This window comes from Crinia signifera, chromosome 5 (assembly GCF_055691185.1).
Source record: "Crinia signifera chromosome 5, ASM5569118v1, whole genome shotgun sequence".
Classification (NCBI taxonomy): domain Eukaryota; kingdom Metazoa; phylum Chordata; class Amphibia; order Anura; family Myobatrachidae; genus Crinia; species Crinia signifera.
The window spans coordinates 7,229,578-7,253,258 of NC_139221.1; the positions used below are offsets into that span (position 1 = coordinate 7,229,578).

Genomic DNA, 23,681 nt, shown 5'->3' on the forward strand with positions numbered 1-23,681 from the left:
AGCACACACCGTATCACGCCCATTCCAATACCAAACGGCGGTTCAGCCGCACCCACTTGAGACGTCAATCAAACGGGGCACGCCTACTCTATTAGCATTCGTCGAGACGTACGTCCACTCATCATGCAATCACGTGGGAGTCACGCCCACCGTTACTCTTTCTTTCTAGCGATGGTCTTCACAGGCGAGGCCTCGCCTTCTAGACAGCCGTCATATCAAAGCCACGCCTACGAAGCCCTCTCTTTAACGTCTCATACCGGCCCCACCAACCGCTGATCACGCCCACAGGTGGGACGGTGTTTTACCAGTGCGATCGGTTGACCACGCCTTCCTTGCGTCATCACGCCGCTCCACGCGCACAAAGCGAAGCCCGCCCTCCGTGTTCCCAAAATAAACAAGTCAAACTTTATCAACACAAAAGAACCCTGGCACGCATGCGCAGTGGCCCGCGTCTGGAATGCGCGGGAACCGTGCCAGCATTAATCACATACACATTCACTGAGGGAACTGATTAGGATGGAGGCGGCCATGTTGTACCTTGAGCAAGTTTCCGGCCCACCACCAGGCCACAGTGACACCAGACATAAAACGCACATTGCATCAAATTGCTTTGTCAGGGATATGGATGTACTTAGGACTCAACATATGGACCACAGACCCTAATCCGAGGAACTGTCTCAGGGCAGGCGTCGCTGTGGTGTTCGCTGCGGCGGACTGTCTCAGGGCAGGTGTCGCTGTGGTGTTGGGTGCGAAGGACTGTCTCAGGGCAGGCGTCGCTGTGGTGTTCGGTGCGACGGACTGTCTCAGGGCAGGCGTCGCTGTGGTGTTGGGTGCGACGGACTGTCTCAGGGCAGGCGTCGCTGTGGTGTTGGGTGCGACGGACTGTCTCAGGGCAGGCGTCGCTGTGGTGTTCGGTGCGACGGACTGTCTCAGGGCAGGCGTCGCTGTGGTGTTGGGTGCGACGGACTGTCTCAGGGCAGGTGTCGCTGTGGTGTTGGGTGCATCTGGACTCGCTCAGGGGCTTATTTGTTTTAACAGTTTTGTGTTTGTTTTTTTACAGATTATGGATGATATGGAAGGTGGGTGCTATGTGCCGTACTTTGTACCTTGCGCCCATAGCTGATCAGTATGTTGCTGTGGTAATGGACACACAGGATATTTGGAAAACCAGTTTGTATTCCCGTAAGAACCAATTGCAGAAAGGATTAGAAAGCGATATGCAGCCAAATGTCTCCTGGCAAGGAATGGTCATCGATCCTGTCACCATCGATACCGATGGTACACGCATCCATCAACATTGGAATACTTTGCAACATATAACCATTGACGATAATCCTTGATTTCTTTAACTGACTGGCCCATGGGACAATCAGAACTTGGGGGCGGGGCTTCACAGGTGTAGGGGGTGTGTCCCGACACCTTGAGAGGGGAAAAAAAAACATCTTCGGTTAAGCTGTGCCATCGATGTAGGGAAACCATCCGGTTCTCTTTCCCCCTCCCCCTCCCCCATCGACAGCAAAAGTATTCTAGATCGACCATCGATTATTATGAATCTACAATGCACATTGCCATCCCCACTCCTGGCCCTGTGTGAGAACAATGGAAGTGCAGCGATGACAAATGTAGGCCACAACCAGAGCCTTACAATTTATGGAGTGCAGAAATAAGAGGATTGCGGTACATCTTCACTCAATTCTTATCAAAAAGCAATCTCCATCTTCGGAAGTCAGGGTCCATTATTGTTCTCATTTGTAAGGAAAAGGTATCTTCAAAAACAGAATACACTCTGGAAAGCGCACATGCCAAAAATACCTCCAGGATAGAATCTGAATAGAATCTGAGTTCCTTTGATATTATCTGCAGGACACTGCTGCCTTGGGGCTTAAGGTGCCCATACACTAGTAAGATTTATCTTCAGATCTGGTTGGAACAAAAACATGGTTATGGATGAGTGACAGTTTGTCAGTTTTCCAGCATTTCCAAGCAAATGGTCAACTGTAATTTGCTCTCATCCATAACCAGGATTTTGTTCCAACCAGCCAGATCTGAAGATAAATATGCGTGTGTATGGCCACCTTTAGAGTGGGCACATCTTTAAACACGACGGAAATAGGACTCCAGTGTCATCTTTGTGCCCAGCTGGGCAATACGGATGGTGTACTGGTTAGCTGTGCGGAGTTTGTATATTCTCCCTGTGCTTGTGTGGGTTTCCTCCGGGTACTCCGGTTTACTCCCACACTCTAAAAATATACTGGTAGTCCCATTGGCTCCAAGCAAAATTAACCCTAGAACAAAAGTGGAAGAAATATAGAGTGGTTGCTAAGGGCAACATCCCATCTTCAATTAAAATGCCCATCTTAGTCAATTTACCGCTATATTTATATATTATCTTGTATCCTTATACACTGAGGAATGCTGATAAATCTGACACCTGTAACAGCACTGTCTCCCAGTGAATCCCTCTGCTCTGTGCAGGATAGCGATGGGCATTAAATATCAGATTCATAACCATAGATGGTTTATGGCCGATGTACCGAGAGGCGGCGGTACGCGTGCTCCGACCTTTTTATACCCCCACTATCCATGTCGGCGTGGAGTTGATTTTAGATAGTGTGGTGAGCCCGAAGCATGGCGAGCGGACGCGTATTACTTTACATGTATTCCACGTCCCCTCTCAGGGTGTGCTGCGCTCGCCACGCTTCGGGCTCAGTGGCTTGCTGCGCTCGCCACACTATCTAAAATTAACTCCACGCCGATGTGGATAGTGGGGGTATGAAAAGGTCAGAGGACGCGTACTGCTGCCCCTCGCGGGCTCGCCACGCTTCGGGTTGGCGTTGACAATGGAGGGCCATTTAACATTGTAAGGACCCATCAGGGTGGTTGTACAATAAAAAATTGTATACCATCGCATCGTATGCCATTGTATGGCATACGATGCGATGCAATATTTTATTGTACAATATCGCATTGTATACCATATTAAGTGTTATGGTATACGATGCGATGGGCGTAGTGCTAGGAAACAAGTGCCTAGAATACTTTTGCCATTGATGGTGGAGAAGAAGAGGATTTCCCTCCATCGATGGGCAGCATAGCCATTCTTTTCCCCAAGGTGTAGGGACATGGAGCATAGCTGTGCCCATGAAGTCCCCCCCACCCCCCAGGTACTGATTGACTCACAGGTTAGTTTAACCCCTTCAGTGGTGTTTTTTTCTTTTAGGGAGCACTCCCCCACTGGCTGAGTTTTTTTTCTGGGGAGCACTCCCTAAAGAAAACCCCACCGCTGAAGGGGTTAAACTAGCCTGTGGGTCAAGGTCATGCCACACACAGCCGGGGGAAGGAGGCAGAAGGGAGAGCAGGCAGTGGCGCTCCTGAGAATTTTCCGGGTTTGCACTGGAGCATAACCTGGAAAATTCTCGGTAGTGCCACTGAAGGGGTTAAAAAATAACAAAAAGGATGACCATATGTGGGTGAAACCATTGATGGTCTTCCAGAGCATAGCTGGCTACCATCGATAGCCACTTGCACGATTACCATCGATGGTAACAATCAATGACAACCACTCCGATCCCTAGCATAGTTTCTGTCAGCCATGCAGTACTCATAACCATAAGACTATGGCCCTTATTCATATCTGATCGCAGTAAAAATTTGTTCTCAAAATGGGCAAAACCATGTGCACTGCTGGTGGGGCAGATGTAACATGTGCAGAGAGAGTTAATTTGTGTTATTTTGTTTCTGTGCAGGGTAAATACTGGCTGCATTATTTTTACACTGCAATTAAGATTACAGTCTCAACACACCCCACCCAAATCTAACTCGGTACTTGTGTATTATCACGGCGCCCATCGCGTCGCATCGTATACCACTAATTAAGGTATGCGATGGGACCGATTTGAGGCTTTCCCCGGGATGAGTGTACAATTTTAATATTGCGTCGCATTGCATGCCATTATAATGGCATGCGATGCAATGTGATTTCCATGTTAAATGCCCACCCAGACTTGATTTTTAATTATATCCACACCCTGATGGGTAATGACTATGTTAAATTCCCCCCCCCCCCCCATTGTTAACGCCACTCCACTATCAACGCCAACCCGAAGCGTGGCGAGCGCAGCGGTACGCGTCCTCCGACCTTTTCATACCCCCACTATCCACGTCGGCGTGAAGTTGATTTTATATAGTGTGGCGAGCGCACCGAGCCCGAAGTGTGGCGAGCGGACGCGCATTACTTCACAAGTATTACGCGTCCCCTCGCTGCGCTCGCCACACTATATAAAGTCAACGCCACGCCGACATGGATAGTGGGGGTATGAAATGGTCGGAAGACGCGTACCGCTGCCCCTGGCGGGCTCGCTGCGCTCACCACGCTTCGAGTTGGCGTTGATAGTGGGGTGGCGTTAACAATGGGGGGTATTTAACATAGTCATTACCCATCAGGGTGGGTGTACAATCTAAAATCGGGTCTGGGGGGGCATTTAATATAGGAATCTGGCATCTGGGTGCCTGTACAATTAAAAATCGGGTACAATCGCGTCGCATCGCATGCGCTCATATCGCATGCGATGCAATGCGATTTTGTGGTTGTACAATGCCCTGCACTGGAAATCGGGGGTGCCGTGATAATACACAAGTACCTCTAACTCTCTCTGCACATGTTACATCTGCCCCACCTGCAGTGCACATGGTTTTGAGAACAGATCTGAATAAGGGCCTATATCCTGCAAACCTTCAAGCATTTCATGAAAACTCGCCTGCACTGAAGGTTATTAAATTCCATAACCTCCATAAACCATTCTAACCAATTACCTCCCCTCTATACTATACATAGGTTTTCATTCTACATTTAACCTTTCCCTATCATGTCCAACCCACTTGGTCTCCTTTCAGCCTCCGGTACGAGCTGACCTTCCATAAGTGACATCTATACAAATGGTTTTGCTTCATCGCATCCTTCTGTGAGGTCTCTTCCTCAAAATAGCATGAGCTCCCAAGTTCTGCAGTGGGAATCTGATTCAGAATGTTCTGGAAACTGAATGTGGGTGTCCAGGAGGGTTTGGACTGTGGTGATGGCCATGGTTGACAAAATTAGACTTCCACCAAAAATGATTTAGTGTGAAGCACAGTAGGCATAGTGGTTAGCATTACTGTTTCAGATCCCTCGGGTCTTGAGTTTAATTGCTGACCCAGGCATTATCTGTGTCTAGTTTGTATGTTCTCCCCACAGTTTAACACCAACGATTATGCACAAGGCATATGAGCAGCGCTAAAACAAATTAACACTGAATAACAAGTGTGGGTTAAGGGATTAAATTGTACTTATATTGACCACATGAAAAATCACATATATAACATACAGTAAGACAGACTTGCCGACCGGGAGGCTCCCGATTTTTGCAGAAGCCTCCCGCTGCCCCGCAAACCTGCCCCCACCTCTCGGTTTTTGGGGAGACTCCAGCAATGTCCTGACTGCGCGTGCACCTGCACGTGGCTACATGACAGCCTGCCACCGTGGGTGGCCGACGTGCTGCTGTGACTCTGTGAGAAGTGCTGCATGAGGACGGAGCAGGAGACTGAGGAGAGTCCGTCAATCAGGGCTGCCCTGATGCTGGCTCCGCCCACCCACTCACACAGTGACTAGCTCCGTGCAATGCTCTTCCTGGCCTGCTCCTGTCACCAGCTTTCCACTGCAACAGAAGATAATGCCAATCAAAACCGAATAGATATAGGCAGAAAGATGAACATAGCTAGCAACAGAAGTACAAACACAACTTTAAGAGCTATGTGTGCAAATGCTAGGAGCTTAGGAAATAAAATCCCAGAACTACTTGCAATAATGACAAGGGATGAACTGGATATTGTGGCTATTACAGAGACATGGTGCAATGAAAATCATGACTGGGACATAGCTATACCAGGATATACTTTATTTAGAAAGGACAGAATGGGAAAAATTGGAGGAGGGGTTGCAATATATGTGAAAAAAAAATATAAAGACTACCTTAATACAAAGTATTGAAGAAAAAACTGAGGCCCTTTGGGTGACCATAGAAACAGGGGAGAAGGCGATTCTTCGTATAGGGGTGATCTACAGACCACCAGGTCAGGAAGAGGAACTTGATAAGAGCCTATTGCAGGACATCAATAAAATGGCATTAAAAGGAGAGGTGATAATCATGGGAGACTTTAATCTACCTGATGTAAACTGGGAGCTGCCTGTTGCAAGTTCCACCAGAAGTAGGGACATGCTGAATTCCTTGCAAGGAGCATCCCTCCAGCAATTGGTGAGGGTGCCCACTCATAAGGACTCAATATTAGATTTAATACTTACAAATGGTGACAGAATATCTGACATAAATGTGGGTGAAAATCTGGGATTCAGTGACCATCAAACAGTATGGTTCAAAATAAAGACAGAGACTGACTCATCGCACACAAAAACAAAGGTGTCAGATTTTAGGAAGGCTGATTTTGTAGAGATGGGAAACTCTGTAAGGGATTCTTTGGCAGAGTGGAGGAACTTGGAAGGAGTGCAGGATAAGTGGGAAAAAGTTAAAAGTGCAATTCTAAAAGCAACAGAACTTTGTGTCAAAAGAGTTAGGAAAAACACAAGAAAAAGAAAGCCATTGTGGTTTGCAAAAGAAGTAGCAAGTATTGTGAAAGCAAAAAAGTTGGTCTTTAAGAAATTTAAGCAGACGCAGAAGAATGAGGACAAAGAGGTGTATCTTGTTAGACCGAAGGAGGCTAAGAAGGTAATCAGATGTGCAAAAGCACAGGCTGAAGAGAAAATGGCCCAGTCAGTGGGTAAAGGGGGGGGGGGGGGGGCGACGAATTTTTTTTAGGTATATAAGTGAGAGAAAAACAAAAAGTGGAATAATTAGACTGAAGACAGAGAGTGGAAGTTTTCTTGAGGGGGACAATGTAATAGCAGATAATATTAATAATTATTTCTGCTCAGTATTCACTGCTGAAAGAGAGGGGAAAGGGCCACAGTTAAGTTGTAAGTATAGTCAGAAAACTGAGGGAGAGACAAGTACATTTACAGAGGAGAAAGTCCTCACAGAACTCTCAAAACTGAAAGTGGATAAATCAATGGGGCCAGATGGGATACATCCAAGGATACTAAAAGAGCTTAAAGGGGAGCTGGTAAAACCAATAACAGAATTATTCAACAAGTCACTAGCTACTGGAGTACTCCCAGAGGACTGGAAAACAGCGAATGTAGTCCCACTGCACAAAAGTGGAAGCAAGGAAGAGGTAAGCAACTATCGACCAGTGAGCCTTACATCAGTAGTAGGGAAATTGATGGAAACACTCTTAAAACAAAGAGTTGTAGAATATCTCAAAACCAGCAATTTACAGGATCCAAAACAGCATGGGTTTACTGGGGGAAGATCATGTCAAACAAATCTTATTGACTTTTTTGACTGGGTGACTAAAGTAATAGATCAAGGTGGGGCTGTAGATGTAGCTTATCTAGACTTTAGTAAGGCTTTTGACACTGTCCCACATCGCAGACTGTTAAATAAACTTGAAAGCTTGGGATTGGATTCTAAGATAGTTGAATGGATAAGAGAGTGGTTGCAGGACAGAAAACAGAGAGTTGTAGTGAACGGAAGAAAATTTGTGGTGTGTGCTGCGCAATTAAAGGCAGCTGACACAGGGTTTAGTCACGAACCCAAAATAGTAATAAATAAAAAAAGGAAGGTTTGTGTCAGCGCCTGCTGTTTAAATAATAGTTTACACGGTTCTCTTAAAAATATATAAATTTAATTAGAATAAAAAATATAAGTGTAACAAAATACAATTCATATAATTACATACATATAATAAAAATAATAAAAAATATATCTCGTATTGTGAATCAATTGGCAGCAAAAAAAACTTTTTAGCAGCAAAAAACTTTTTTTCCTTTTTTAGGAGGTATAATTGGCGACAGTCCTGTAATAAGGTAAAAGAATGCTGATCTGAATATTACCATCCCTTGGCGCAAGTTGTTATGTTGGCCAGTTCGGTATCTTGTGACGCTTTGAGGTTCTGTTTGCCTTATAATTTCAAAGGCTCAAGGATCCTGAATCGACAGTCCTAATTTCCTTCTCCTTGGAACAATTAGGGACAATTGGAAACCCAAAATATTTTGAAGTGTCCAGGAAATGATTTTTGAAGGTGGACGTCTCAGGGATAAAAAGATGAACCAGGTCACTTGTGTAATAAAGGATGGATCAGCAATAGATAGATAGAGCGATCTATCTATTGCTGATCCATCCTTTATTACACAAGTGACCTGGTTCATCTTTTTATCCCTGAGACGTCCACCTTCAAAAATCATTTCCTGGACACTTCAAAATATTTTGGGTTTCCAATTGTCCCTAATTGTTCCAAGGAGAAGGAAATTAGGACTGTCGATTCAGGATCCTTGAGCCTTTGAAATTATAAGGCAAACAGAACCTCAAAGCGTCACAAGATACCGAACTGGCCAACATAACAACTTGCGCCAAGGGATGGTAATATTCATATCAGCATTCTTTTACCTTATTACAGGACTGTCGCCAATTATACCTCCTAAAAAAGGAAAAAAAGTTTTTTTTGCTGCCAATTGATTCACAATACGAGATATATTTTTTATTATTTTTATTATATGTATGTAATTATATGAATTGTATTTTGTTACACTTATATTTTTTATTCTAATTAAATTTATATATTTTTAAGAGAACCGTGTAAACAATTATTTAAACAGCAGGCGCTGACACAAACCTTCCTTTTTTTGTAGTGAACGGAGTACAGTCAAAGGAGGGAAAGGTTACAAGTGGACAGGGGTGCAAGTGCGGCGGTACGGGGTGGTACGGCGTACCACTTTATCATAAAGTGCCGGTACCCCATCATAAAGACACGGCGAGCGCTGACACTGTGAATGCGCCGGAATGCGCCTTGACATCATGGCACCGGCGCGTCCTAATGTGTGCCGCGTCGGCGCTTAAACTCTGCAGAGGACGAGTTGGCGGGCACCTGCGGGAGTTCACTGATGCAGCAAACAGGAGGGGGAGGCCAGCCAGGGCAAGCCGGAGTCAGCCTGTCAGCCCGCGTTAGGAGACCTGCGGAGACAGTGACGGTCGGAGTGGGTATGCTAATACTGAGCTCACATTAAATGACTGTCTGTAATGTAACTGAAGTGTTTTTAAGGCGCTGCTAAGCCCATTTGGTTCAGATGCAAAATTGTTGAGTGGGCTTGGGCCTCAACAATTTTGCATCTGAACCAAAAGGCCTCAGCCTGTATGCTTTGATTGTTTGGAATGAATGAGAAGAAGATGGAATGGGTGTTGTGTGTTTTGCAGACTAAAGTTAAAAGATACAGTTAAAGTTAAAACACACAACACCAGGGGTGCAAGTATGGCGGTACTCCCCCCAAGTCCTTAATGCGCATGCACGCATATGTAAGTGGCAGGGGGTGTGGCCTCCGACACCCAGCCACAACTGATTCCCTTCGGAGGGGAGCTCATCGCGCGTCTCTCCTTCCCCTCCCTGTGTCACTGTGACTGGGCTCGCGGGACGGAGCCAGCCCGTGAGATATGATTGGCTGATGGCCCAGTCACACAGTGAAGCCGGGGAAAGAGACGCGTGATGCGCTCCCCTCCGAACGGAAGCGGGCGACTGGAGGGGGGAGAGGGGGCGCGTGATGAGCTCCCCTCCGAAGGGAAGCGGGCGACTGGAGGGGGGAGAGGGGGCGCGTGATGCGCTCCCCTCCGAAGGGAAGCGGGCGACTGGAGGGGGAGAGGAGACGCGTGATGCGCTCCCCTCCGAAGGGAAGCGGGAGACTGAAGGGGGGAGAGGACCACGCCCATTTTTTCGGCACAGTACCACTAAGACATTTTTTCTACTTGCACCACTGCAAGTGGACTACCCCAGGGATCTGTACTTGGACCGGTGCTTTTTAATATCTTTATTGGTGATATTGCAAATGGAATTGAGGGTAAAATGTGCCTTTTTGCAGATGACACAAAGGTATGCAACAGGGTAGACACACCAGGAGGGGTAAAACAAATGATTGATGATCTAGGTAGATTAGAGGAATGGTCAAGAGAATGGCAACTACAGTTTAATGCCAAAAAATGCAAAATAATGCACTTGGGTCTCAGAAATCCAAAGACTCAATATAGTATAAATGGCACTATAATGGAAACTACTGAGGAAGAGAGGGATCTAGGTGTCACTATTTCAGGGGACTTAAAAGCAGGTAGGCAATGTAACAAAGCAATGAAGAAGGCAAGTCAGATGCTTGGTTGCATAGGGAGAGGTATCAGCAGTAGAAAGAAAGAAGTAATAATGCCACTGTATAGGTCATTGGTACGACCTCACCTAGAGTATTGTGTTCAGTTCTGGAGGCCATATCTCCAGAAGGATATAAATACATTAGAGACTGTACAAAGAAGAGCAACTAAAATGGTGCATGGCCTACATCACAAAACGTACCGGGAAAGACTAAAAGATCTTAATATGTATACTTTAGAGCAGAGAAGGGAAAGGGGGGACATGATAGAAACTTTCAAATATATCAGGGGTTATAACAAGGTACAGGTGGGAGACATTCTTCACAGGAAGAGGAGCAGCAGAACATGAGGACATGCACTGAAACTAGAGGGAGGAAGGTACAGGTGGGAGACATTCTTCACAGGAAGAGGAGCAGCAGAACACGAGGACATGCACTGACACTAGTGGGAGGAAGGTACAGGTGGGAGACATTCGTCACAGGAAGAGGAGCAGCAGAACACGAGGACATGCACTGACACTAGGGGGAGGAAGGTACAGGTGGGAGACATTAGTCACAGGAAGAGGAGCAGCAGAACACGAGGACATGCACTGACACTAGAGGGAGGAAGGTGCAGGTGGGAGACATTAGTCACAGGAAGAGGAGCAGCAGAACACGAGGACATGCACTGACACTAGGGGGAGGAAGGTACAGGTGGGAGACATTCTTCACAGGAAGAGGAGCAGCAGAACATGGGGACATGCATTGAAACTAGGGGGAGGAAGGTACAGGTGGGAGACATTCATCACAGGAAGAGGAGCAGCAGAACACGAGGACATGCACTGACACTAGGGGGAGGAAGGTACAGGTGGGAGACATTCTTCACAGGAAGAGGAGCAGCAGAACATGGGGACATGCATTGAAACTAGGGGGAGGAAGGTACAGGTGGGAGACATTCTTCACAGGAAGAGGAGCAGCAGAACACGAGGACATGCACTGACACTAGAGGGAGGAAGATTCAGGGGAAATGTGAGGAAGAATTACTTCACAGAAAGAGTAGTAGATAAGTGGAATAGCCTCCCATCAGAGGTGGTAGACGCAAATACAGTAGTACAATGTAAACATGCTTGGGATAAGCATATTGATATCCTTACAAAAAAATAAGGATCAAATATGGTTTGAGGTAACATGTTTAAAAAAAGGGGCAGACTAGATGGGCCAAGTGGTTCTTATCTGCCGTCACATTCTATCCACCACACTGCCAGCTCCCTGCACCTCCCAGGAAGGGGCAACACAGCCAGGTGACTGCTGTGTACTGGGGGAGTGAGGGGCTGTGTGTGTAATGTGGCACTTGTAGGATTTACTGTGGGGCTATGTGTACTAGTCTGGGGGAGAGGGGGCTGTCATATGACTGTGGGTACTCTGTGTAATGTGTGTGTGGGGACTGTGTAATGTAATATGGGGGCTGTATATATTATGGTGGGGCTGTGTATAATGTAATACGGGGAGTTGTGTCTAATGTAATATGGGGGGCTGTGTCTAATGTAATATGGGGGCTGTGTCTAATGTAACACGGGGGGCTGTGTCTAATGTAATATGGGGGGCTGTATATAATATGAGGGGCTGTGTATAATGTAATATATGGTGGGCTGTGCACATTGGCCCAGATTCAGACCTGTTTGTATCGGTGCAAATTCGCACCTCTGAGCTGCTAGGAATGATGAAAATGGATGTTGCGGTGCTAGGCCATGCCCTCTCCCCAATGCCCCACCCCCTCTTGGACCGGCCACGCCTTTGGCGCGGCAGGTCCAAGTTTAAATCAAAATGAGTTGTGAGATATGCTATAGTTTTCACCTGCCAAGGCAGAACACACCCCTGAGTGTCAGTAAATTGGTGGAGCCAGACATGCCCTTTGGTGCGGAGCATGATATGTTGTTGGTAGCACCTGGAATCTCCCTGAAACTAGTTTTCAAAAGTAGGCAAGTATGCAGTAAAATCACATGGAATAAAAACAATATGGCGCGCCACAGGTGGATAATTGGATGTGGGTATGGGCCCAAGTGGTATTTATAGTCCCCAAGGTAAGTGCACTTTACCAGTAAGTGCACTTACCTTGGGGACTCTACTTACCTGGTGTAAAAGTGATATTAATTTGCTTCCGTAACAGACAAACAAAATAGTCCATGTGATAGGTAACATAACATAAGCAGGGTATGCACTGGGTGATGTTGTCCATTCGATCAAATGGGTGATATATTGGTAGTGGGTTGGCTGATGCGTACACCAGATTTGTCTGTGACCGATGTTATATTGGGAGCTTCTGGCTGAGGGTGTACAATGTTTGTTTTGGCAATCTCAGACAGACATATACCCCTTTTACACCAGACTTTGGACCCGGGATATTGCCGCTCCAGTCCGGGGCAGGGCATGGTGTAAATGGGGTGAAAAAAAATAACACGGGTACTGTTCCCCGGGAATCTGACCCGGCAAATGTTCAGGGTCGGACACGGGGCTTATCCGGGGCTCAGGGCAGTGTAAACGGCCATTATCCGGGTTATTTGGTGGGTAGAGGGGCGCAAAGAGCTGATTGGAGCTTCTGCGGCTCTGGCAGATGATGTCATCAGCTGGAGACCCGCACAGGGCGCATGTAGCAGCGCAGCAGCAGCGTTAACGCGCTACCACGCTACAAGCACACTCCAGTCTCATCTGCTGCAGCACACACTGCCTGTGCAGTGTTAACCGCTTTGGCTGACCCCAAGCCTGATCTGACACACTGCCTGTGCAGTGTTTTCCACTTTGGCTGACCCCAAGCCTGATCTGAGCCATCATGTCCAATACATCCAACTGGTCTGACAAGGAGGTACGTGAGCTCCTGCAAATCAGGGCAGATGAGGAGATTCGCCGCCAAATGACCGGCACCGTTCGGGATGCAGTGGTGTATCGCAATATTGCAGAATTGCTGGCATCCAGAGGTATTCATCGCTCCCAACAGCAGGTTGTAAACAAATTAAAATCTCTGCGGAAGCAGTTCTGCAAAGTGAATGACCAGAAGCGCAAGAAAAGTGGTGCAGCTAGGCCCGATTGGGTGCACTATGACCTGTGCTACAGTGCTTTTGGAAACACGGCACTCTGCAACCCTGTAGCCCTGTCCTCCTCCATAGCACCCCATTGCAGCCAGACGGACAACAGCCAGGACAGCCATGATGTACCGACTACCCAGGCTTCCCAGCTGTCCCCGCCAGTCTCAACGCCTTCTGAAGCCACGCAGATGTCAGCACACATGAGCCCGGCTTCACCGCTGCTGTTTGGTGATGATGGTGCAGCAGAGAATATAATGGATGCTTCCATGCAGTCTGACAGCGCCCAAGCAGCCACAGATGATGTTGTGGAAGAAAACAGTCAGACGACGCTCCCCAATCGAAGCACTCCATTACGTTCTAATTGTAAGTAGACATTCTATATATTTACACACATTTGACATAGTAAAAACAACCAACGTGGGGTTATGGCGGGATGAGGCCCAGTATCTGTTGCAGTATGTTGCTAGCATGCAGGTGGAAGAAGGCCACTAGCACATTTTGGCAAACAAAACTGCTGTTTATTATATAACACTTAACATGGAAGTATAATGTTAATTTTTTTTTTAAATTACAGTGTACAGCGTTCCTGCCAAAAAGAAAAAGCTTAATCGGTCTGAAGTAGCGGCTAAAGCGATGACATCGGTGATAGTTGACCATCTACGCCAATTGGATACTGATGTCCAAGCAAAGGAGGATGCGCGCATGGACAAATATTTGGAAGCTGAGAGACAGAACCAGCAGGCATTTATGTCTCAATTGCTGGCAATGCAAGATAGGCAAATGTCCTTTTTAGAACGTACATTTGGCGTTTTTTTCACACAACCTGCACCACATCCCCACCACCCACCTAAGTACCCACCCAACCCATATGATCATTACAATAGAGGTGTCAGTTTCAATCCTGCCACATCTACTAACACCCAACCAAACCAGCTGACACCAGAATATAGAGGGCCCAATTATAACTTTGGCAATAGTGCTGCTAGTAGTGACCCACCAATCCTAGAGTCCCCAGAGTTTTCCGTGTACCGGAATTTGAGCTAAGTTTTCAACTTTTAGTCTTAAAATATTGTTCCAAAATGTTGCACTTTACTTATTTTTCAAATCTTTCAAAAGGTTGCACTGATGTTTTTATAGTCTTTAGAAAGGTTGCACTTTATTTCTTAAGATTTGTGTGATTCTCTATATATAGGAGCAGTCACCATACAGTTCTATTTTATAATGTGTCCTATGACGTTAAACTGTATGGGCACAAAGTTTTACAATTGTTCTCTATTCCCAGTTGGACTCTCATATCTTGGTCTTTCATTATGAATAACATCTATAAACAAGATGTGAAATGTATGTACAGTTTGATGCATATTTTCATTATAAAGCAAACAACTGGAAGATTTGTGTCTGATTTTTATTTCAAATCATTGAGGGAAGGTTTGCTGCAATGGTGGCCCTGATTCTTTCTGCACTGCCAACATGCTCCCCCTCATAATCTGCTGCTTCAGGATTGCCCCCTGTGTCCTGCACATTCCACTCTGGAAGAAAGTGGTCCTTTTGTATTTCACAAATGTTATGTAGAATACAGCAGGTTGCAACTACGTGGGGCATCAACTGTAGGTCCACATCGTTCCTCTTCATCAGGCAGCGCCAACGTCCTTTTAACCGGCCAAAGGCATTTTCCACTACCATACGAGCAGAACTTAGGGTGTGGGTGTAGGTTATCTTTTCCGTGGACAACTCAACATTTTGTGTGTATCCCTTCATGAGCCAATGTAGTAGAGGGTAAGCAGCATCCCCAATTATGTGGACCGGGATCTCTACTTCATCTATGAAAATAGATTTCTATAAAAAAAAAAATAGCGATTGTCACTATTTATACAAAGCAGCCTTAAGAGTATAGTTACTATAAAGAAATATTACACGTCTAAACCACACACGTCTAAACCACAGTAAAATAAAAAACATGGGCCCATCACACCTGATCCTGTCCTTGCAAGATTGCAATCACCTGCGAGGAGCTAATTGTAAATGTTTAAAAAATAGGGTATTACCACAGGTGATAGCAATCATGCATGGAGAGGAACAGGCAGGCAAGTCTGGTCCATCTGAGGAAAAAAATGTGTACAATATATTTTTACCTGTCTAGGGAAAAGCCATCCCCCACGCTTGTCCTCACCAATCTCATACAGCTGAGAGTTAGCAAACACTCTAGCATCGTGTGCACGCCCAGGCCAGCCAATAAAGACCTCTGTAAAACTAAATGGGGGAAAAAAATATTTTTCATCGTTAGAGCTATTAAAATTCATTTACAAAGGTTCCTAATATGGAAACTGTAAATATGTACATACCGGTATTGGTGGTCCACAACAGCCTGAAGTATAATAGAATGCCACCCCTTCCTGTTATAGTAGTCCGCAGGGTTGTCACGGGGAGCAATGATGGGGATATGGGTCCCATCTATAGCACCTGCACACTGCGGGTAACCACGCCTCTGGAAGCCTTGGATGGTGTCATCAAGGCGCTGTCCTTCCGGCAAACAGATGAACCGCTGGTACAGGGTATCCACAAAGGCCTGTGTCACCTGGTAAATGATCCTGCAGACAGTGGCAATACCAACTCCAAACAAACAGGAGATTGTGCGGTACTCCCCAGGGGTAGCATACCACCAAATGGCAATGGCTAATCTCCGCATTGGGCTGATGGGCCGACGGTAGTGGGTGGTCTGCATAGTCAGGACTGGTCCAAGTAGATCCAAGATATAATAGAAGGTAGCACGTGACATCCTGAAGTGGGCCATCCACTGCTCCTCCTGAAAAGATTCCACGGTCTGCATGAAAGCTTCTCCGTGGCACCGGTCTCTGACCCAGATCCTGCGATCCCGCATGGTCGTCAGCCGCAAAATCGAGGTAAGGCTGGATGATATCAGCGCTCTCCTGCGGCACAAATATTGGTGCCGAGATCTAGACCTCTCAGCCAAGAATTGTGCTCTCCTACTCCAAGTGTGAAGCAAGTAGCACAGGGTGAGAAGCTGCTTCAAACTCTCTATTGCAGAAAAGTACAGCACAAACTGCAACACAGCTACTCCGTCTGCCATCTTTGCTGCAATGCTGGGAGCAGAACCCACCCCCTCCCTTTTCCCTTTCTTGTGACCTCATCTCAAACAGCCCAAAGGTCCATTTTTAATGACACCAGCAAGGAAAGACAGGGCAGATCCGTTTTCAGTGTGAAAGGGCCTTACCCGGGAATAACCCGGATTGAAGTGCAGTGTAAATGGGGTCTGAGGCAGGGCATGCCCTGGCAATATCCCGTGTTCAATTTCCCAGGTCCGATCCGGTATTCTGGTGTAAATGTGGTAATACAGGTCTTAAATCTTGGGAACCAAAAGGCTCTGGAATCAGAGCATTTAACAGATTGTTCTTTTCTGATTGAGTTTAAATACAATTCTCTTGAATGCCATAGGGGTAAGCGCTCCTTTTTGCTGGTTAAAGGGAGTATACAATGTTTCTGATGGTCGGTATACACCTATTCAATGTGGACTTTTGCGGCTGCATTGTCACCCATGCAGATTAAAAATTTTTAAAAGTTAAATCTGAATTGTCAGAAATGGCCACTATATTGTTGAATCTGCAGCTGTTTTTGCAGATCCATCCAGTCGGAAAGACTGTCGGATAAATTGAATAGGTTGAATGTAAATTCAACCTGTTCTTGAAAAGGGTTGGTTATTTCCGACTGTCAGATATCAGAACTCAATAAACACCCCCCTAAGTCTCCTCAGCAAGTAAAATGATCATTTTTGTTCTTTTCAGACATTTTTTTGAGCAGTAGGTAGCTCAACTAGATTCTTCTTTTGTATACAAAGAGGTAATTAACCTGTTTGAAGATGCTTCCAGGTCCCAATGGTTTATCTCTCTGCATAGTAACCGATGTGATTATGGGCTAACAATACGATTTTGCACTAATATACAATGGAGTCTTATATGCAAATTACAAATGTTTTAATTGGATTCTTCATACAGGTCGGGGATCTCTTATCCGTGTATTCCAAAAACTGAAATTCTGAAAACGGTGATTTTTCAGAATACTTCGAGGTTTTTTTCCCCCGCGCCCCTTATTTTCACACTTGCCTCGTCCGCCGATGTCCACGGCGGCCTCCGGGATCCTTTTCAGCAGCATCTCCTGTCCCAGGGGTGCATTGCGTGGTTGCCCAATGCGCCCCTGGGACCGGAGATCCCACTGAAGAGGCTCCTCAATGCCGCCGTGGATGCCGGGTGACACCATGGACGTCGGGGCACTACCAGGAGATCAGGTAAGTATGGAAAAAAAAATAGGTACTTATGTATAAGCAAATAGCTTAGTGGACGATTCTGCGTAAGAAAAGTGCCGCGCGATGCGATTTTACTATGTAATTTATTCACTGCTCTCTTGGCCCCGGCGCATCGCATCTCCCGAAAAATCGCATGTGATTTTATAGGGTGTGATGCCATTACATTAGCTATACACTTGTATGACATGCAATGAGGTTTTTGCACCCCCCACACTATCCATAAGAGATGATAGTAAAATGTAGTGTCATGGAGGTGCAAGCACTTTTAAGCGAATTCAGCCCGCCGTAAAGTGCACCTTATCCATGTGCTGGTGGCAAATGAAGGATGTTTGTTGGGTAGCTGCAGGTCGGAACTCCACTCGCTTCCCCACTGGACACCGCTAGCAAAGTGTGTGCATCAGTGGTCAAATTCACCACTCTCCTCCTGGCTGACGGAATATTATCAGCGGGGCTACGGTCCTATCTTCCTGGCGAATACCGCTCCAGGACAAATTAGAGGTCGCATAGGGTGCTGCACGGGCTATTTATGGGTAACCGGCTACTTTCTTAACGCGTTTCGCTCTCGTAAACTTGGAGCTTTTTAAAAAGTCGTGGCTTCCACACTAAAACACAAGTTGCCAGAACTTAGGATCACATTACATATTTGTTTTCCTTACTTCCAAGGCTGCTCAATTGCAAGCCAGTCATTCTGGTGCATTGGCCTAAGCTTATGGTTTGCAGACGTACTCAGTCCAGTGGAAGTACCTCCTTGGTGCTTATCAATCATCCATGTGGCACGTGCACGGTGTGAATCAGAACAATGATCAGGCAGTTACGAATACCCTAAACATCAGGTTTGTGCACAGGCCCAATGGGAATATTTGTGGTACTCGGTAATAACTGTATCCAGTTGTCTTGTTGGTAATTGCAAAATCGCTTAGAACATAGATTTTTTTTTTAAATACAGCAACCTGGAGCATCAAAATGTTTTCAGGGCACCCTTAGGCCATATGTTTCTTATTGAGAAATTCAGAAAAAAAAATATTAAATTAAGTACATTGTGTTTATATGTCACGGTTATCTGGTGAGGGACAGGATTTGCTTCTGTTTGTCCACATATATTATGATTGGCAGCCGCCAGCACTGGTTTTGCCTGTTACATTGCCCATAAATAATATGAATTGATCCTGGTCCACCAACCCGTGGCACCCCTGCAAGTGTCCTGAGGCACCCCGGGGTGCCTAGGCACACAGTTTGGGAACCACTGGCTTAAGGTATTTTTCCAACATCTGATTCATTCTGTGTGCTCATTATGGGGGTCATTCCGGTTCATTCTTGTTTTTTTTACTGTAAATAATGATTTATGCGCATGTGCAGGGTCCCTGGGATTATGGACTCGGTGACTTGCATAATTGCTGAGCCGGACGCACAAAGCGATGTGTGCTGGGGCAGTGGAGTCCGATGTTGCCCATCAGAACGCCTAGCGTTTCATGGTCATTCCCATCAGATTGCGGGCAGGATGAGGTGTGCCAGGGGTGGGAGGCCACCCGCCCTGTGTTCAGGCAGAAGCCCGCAAATATAAGTCGGTCTCCACCATGATTTTACTGTGTACGGGCACATGCAAGGGGAAACTGCGTCGGGGGGGTTTGTGCCTTCGCCAGGGCAGCGTTACAAGGATCAGCTTACTGAGACAAATCGAATCAGAGCCTATGTACAACTGTTAACAAAGATTAGCCAGATATTAATAACTCTGTATTTCAGTTCGGGGTCCTGGCTCATTCCTGAGGATCTGCTGTCTTGAAAGCTTGGATTAAGTAGTGACAGCAAAGAGAGAGAAGATGGTCAGAGCAATTAAACTTAGTTCACACTCGCCTTAGTATTTGGGTATCCCACCAAATGTATATCATGACTAAACACCATTGCCAGAAAATGCAAAGCAAATGGTTTTTGTGTTCTACGGTTGATTCATTATCTGGAAATACTTGTGGCTGCGAGTTGTGCCAACTGCCGCTCTCACTGCACTTCCAGACTCAGATCTTTGTTTGCCAACTCCCAGGGCTGTTAACAAAAATACACAGGTCTGGTGCGAGATCAGGCTGCTAGGGGGAGTCTCCATGCAGTTACAACATAAACCCCCTTGCATCTAAATGAACTGATTGCAGTGATTGAAAGCTGGGTTTGTATACATAGAATTGATGGCAGATAAGAACCACTTCCCCCATCTAGTCTGCTTCTTTTTCACCTTTTGGTATCCTCAACTCAATTTGATCCGAAAATTTAAATGTTTGGCCTATCCCATGCATGTATAAATTGCTCTACTGTCCTAGCCTCTGGCGAATCCCTGAGCTGGCTGAGAGGCGTTACATCTGTATGAGTCTCTGTCATGCCCCCCCTTTCCCTGCTCGGCTCCAAACTATACATATTAAGATCTTTCTGGGTATGTTTTGTGATGTAGATATGGGACTCTGGACGTTCCCCCTCCGAGTGCACCCACATGGTGTAACGTGTCAGTGTTGGGCAGAGCGGGCGACAAATCAGGAGCCACCACATCACCTGCCCCAGAAGCCCCCACAGTGGAGAATGTATGGGGTGGGGGAGGAAACTGCACGTGAAGCACAGGCGGAGAGGAGGTTCTTCTACCGTGACTAGAGCTGCTGTTGTCAGCCCTGTTGCTGTTTTTGCTGGCGACGCCACGATGACTATGGTTTATACATTTCCTAACTGTTTTTGTAGTAGTTTTGCCGTGCATTTTCCAACCACCCTGGTGGTGTTAGGCCGTAGGATTTGCCAGGGTGTTAGGCCGGAAGGCTGTCAGCAGACGCTGGGCTGCACTTTTGCTCAGTTGCTACGTAGCAGGCTGTGTTTAGGAACACTGTTCTGCTCGAGGACGTATCCTCCAGGGGGGTTGTAGTAATTCCTACCCTTAGAGGAAATAAGGAATTTGGTACCTTTCTCCGAGGCAGCAGGGGACACTGCAGTCATCACGTGTGGGATAGAGTGAGTGCATCGGAAGAGTCTGCACTTTAATACATTTTGTAGAATTTGGCTGTGGCTGGCTCCTCCCCCCCTCTATCCCCACCCAGACCCCAGTCTTAAAAAACTGTGTCCCAGAGAGGAGGAGGTGAGGCATAGCGACAGTCGTAGAATATAGAACACAAAAGGAACAGTAGTTAGTACAGAAAAGTACACAACAGTAAAAAAAAAAAAAAAAAGAGAGGTTACAAACAAAGTAACTACCAACAAACATGACACCATGGCAACAATCATACACAACAGTCACTAAACGCAGAATGGCAGGAACAGCGCTGGGCGGGCATGCAGTGTCCCCTGCTGCCTCGGAGAAAGGGAATTATCGGTAAGTACCAAATTCCTTATTTCTCCTACGGCCAGCAGGGGACACTGCAGTCATCACGTGTGGGATAATACCAGAGCACTAAACCCGGGAGGGCATGTGCTGAGGTTCCTGCAGAACTGCCCTACCAAAAGGAAGAGTCTTCCCTGGTAACTTGGTCAAATCTGTAGAATCTCGCAAAAGTATTGGACCCCACCCAGGTTGCCGCACGGCACACCTGTTGAAGGGAGATTCTTCGAGCCGCCACCCAGGAAGTACTGACAGATCTAGTAGAATGAGCACAAACTCTGACTGTTGATGAGCCCTCGCAAATGCCTCCTTAATAGTCAGGCAGAGCCACCTAGCCAGAGTCTGTTTGGACGCCGGCCAACCCTTCTTCTCAGCCCCGTAAAGAACAAAAAGGCTATCAGTCCTCCGAAAAAAAGCCGTCAGACTTCGGTACGTAGGTCCCGTACAACGTCCAAGGCGTCCGCCTCTTCCGAAAAGGCTGGAACGACAATAGGCTGATTCACATGGAATGAGGAAACGACCTTGGGGGGAGACAAAGCCCCTAGCTCAGAAACCCGCCGGGCGGAGGCCAGGGACAAGTGCATGACAGTCTTCCAAGTCAAACACTTAATATCCACCCTATCGAGAGGTTCAAAAAAGTCAGACTTGAGAAAGTTCAGAACCAGCTCCAAATCCCAAGGTTCCGAGGGTGGTACGAACGGCGACTGAAGACGAAGAGCCCCTTTTAGAAAGGTCTGAACCTCTGGTATCACAGCCAATCTGCGGTGAAAAAACACAGAAAGAGCAGAAATCTGCACTTTAAAAGAAGCCAACCGAAGACCTTTGTCAAGGCCCAACTGTAAAAACTCCAAAAGTCGAGCTAGGCTAAAAATAGCCTTCGGTGCAGAACGGCGCTCGCACCAGGCAATGTAGGATTTCCACACTGTGATAGTGGACAGATGTGACTTCCTTCCTGTCCTTGATCATGGTCGGAACCACCGCCGGAGGAATTCCCCGTCTCTTCAGCAGGTCGGCCTCAACAACAATGCCGTTAACGTAGCTGTGGCAAGTTTTGGTCAACGAATGGACCTTGCTGAAGAAGGTCCTGCCGGAGAGGAAGGCGCCACGGCCGATCCGCCTGTAGAAGCATCAGGTCCGAGTACCACGCCCGCCTTGGCCAGTCCGGGGCGACGAGAATCACAGAAGCAGATCCTTGTTTTATCCGTTTGAGGACCCTTGGTATTAAGGGAAACGGAGGGAAGGGGTAGATCAGGTCGCTGGGTCTAGCAAAAAATAAAGCGGTAGTTGGTGATTCAACCTGGACGCCATAAGGTCGATCTGTGGAGTCTCCCAACGCTGAGTAACTTGCAGGAAGACTTTCGGGTGGAGGGACCACTCGCCTGGGTTAAAGTCCTGGCGGCTCAGAAAATCTAGTATATACTACCGGAGGTTTCCAAGGCGCAGGAAAAACAGAAGAGCAGCTCAATATAACCAAAAAACTTGTTCAACCAAAACAAGTAATACAATGATAAACAACAAAAAAGGGTAAGGATATATTCAAGCGCTGTCTGTATAGATTCTATTCACTTCTCCCGTTCTCATGGGTCGATATGTGAAAATAAAAAAAAAAAGAGAGAACAATGTGTGGAACTGTATTTTTCGTTTGCAAACATACAGGGGGAATAGAAGCGGGACGTACCACACTCACAGAAGGAGTGTGTTTTTCAAATTCGTAAAGGTATCTTTTTTTGGTGACAGTATAGCCTTCACCAAATCCACCCTGGTGTCCAATAAAACTAGGTTAGGCGTACGTTTTCACTCACACAATCAAGGTGTTGCAATACATATAAAGGTTTCTTTTTAAAAGCAAGCGTACCGATAACTCACAGTTGGCAGGAATTTTCAAAACACATCTGGGTTTCTTTATCTTGAAAAAAATTATTTTATTGCCAAAAACACACAGAAAAATGTTAAAAAAAACCAATCTGACCATGGGTACACTGGAGATAAAATCCAAAGGTGGGTGATAGATGTTACATAGGACTCACACTAGATATACACCAAAAACTCTCCAGATAAGTATAAAGATGTCAGTGAGTGAACACCCAGTACCTCTGTTTCAATGTCCAGCGTAAACACAGGATGGTCCAAAGTTTCAAAAAGAGATTGTGCAAATCCAGAAAGCCAACCAACGCGTTTCGATTTCAAATCTTTTTCAAGGCTCAGAAAATCTGCCTGCCAATTCTCCACTCCGGGAATGAAGATTGCCGAGAAACCCCTGGAGTAAGTTTCCGACCATTGCAAAATAGGGCGAACCTCCTTCATCGCCCCCTTGCTCCTGATACCTCCCTGCCGGTTTATGTAGGCTACAGCCGTCGCATTGTCAGACTGAATCCTGACAGGAAGGCCCTTCAGAAGATTGTGCGCTTGAAGGATGGCCAATCGAATGGCCCTGAGCTCCAGGATATTTATGGGCAACTGAGATTCCTGCGGGGACCATCTTCCCTGAAACGTGGTGTTCAGGGTGAACGCTCCCCAGCCTCGCAGGCTGGCATCCGTAGTTAGGATAGTCCACTGGCGAGGGCTGAAGCTGCGGCCCAGCAGCAGATGCGGGGTGTGAAGCCACCACCGCAGTGATATCCGAGCCTCCCTGGACAAAAAACAATCCTCTGTTGAATCTGGAAAGGAGACCCTGACCGACCACTGGGCCAGAAG

The 23,681-nt window shown here is 46.5% G+C and overlaps 1 protein-coding gene across 1 annotated transcript; it reads left to right on the forward strand.

Moving 5' to 3' along the window:
* The first annotated feature begins 12,311 nt into the window (after nucleotides 1–12,311).
* On the forward strand, nucleotides 12,312–14,711 carry LOC146079900 (uncharacterized). The gene is made up of 2 exons (XM_083186588.1): nucleotides 12,312–13,692; nucleotides 13,904–14,711. The coding sequence occupies exons 1-2, from the start codon at nucleotides 13,077–13,079 to the stop codon at nucleotides 14,371–14,373; spliced, it is 1,086 nt and encodes a 361-aa protein (XP_083042714.1). The 5' UTR covers nucleotides 12,312–13,076; the 3' UTR covers nucleotides 14,374–14,711.
* The last annotated feature ends 8,970 nt before the right edge of the window (nucleotides 14,712–23,681 follow it).

What these genes read in the sequence shown, in the direction of transcription:
- LOC146079900 (XM_083186588.1), top strand. Translation starts at nt 13,077, where the DNA reads ATGTCCAATACATCCAACTGGTCTGACAAGGAGGTACGTGAGCTCCTG. An exon ending in CACTCCATTACGTTCTAATT is followed by an intron (nt 13,693 to 13,903) that starts GTAAGTAGACAT and finishes TTTAAATTACAG; the next exon opens with TGTACAGCGTTCCTGCCAAA.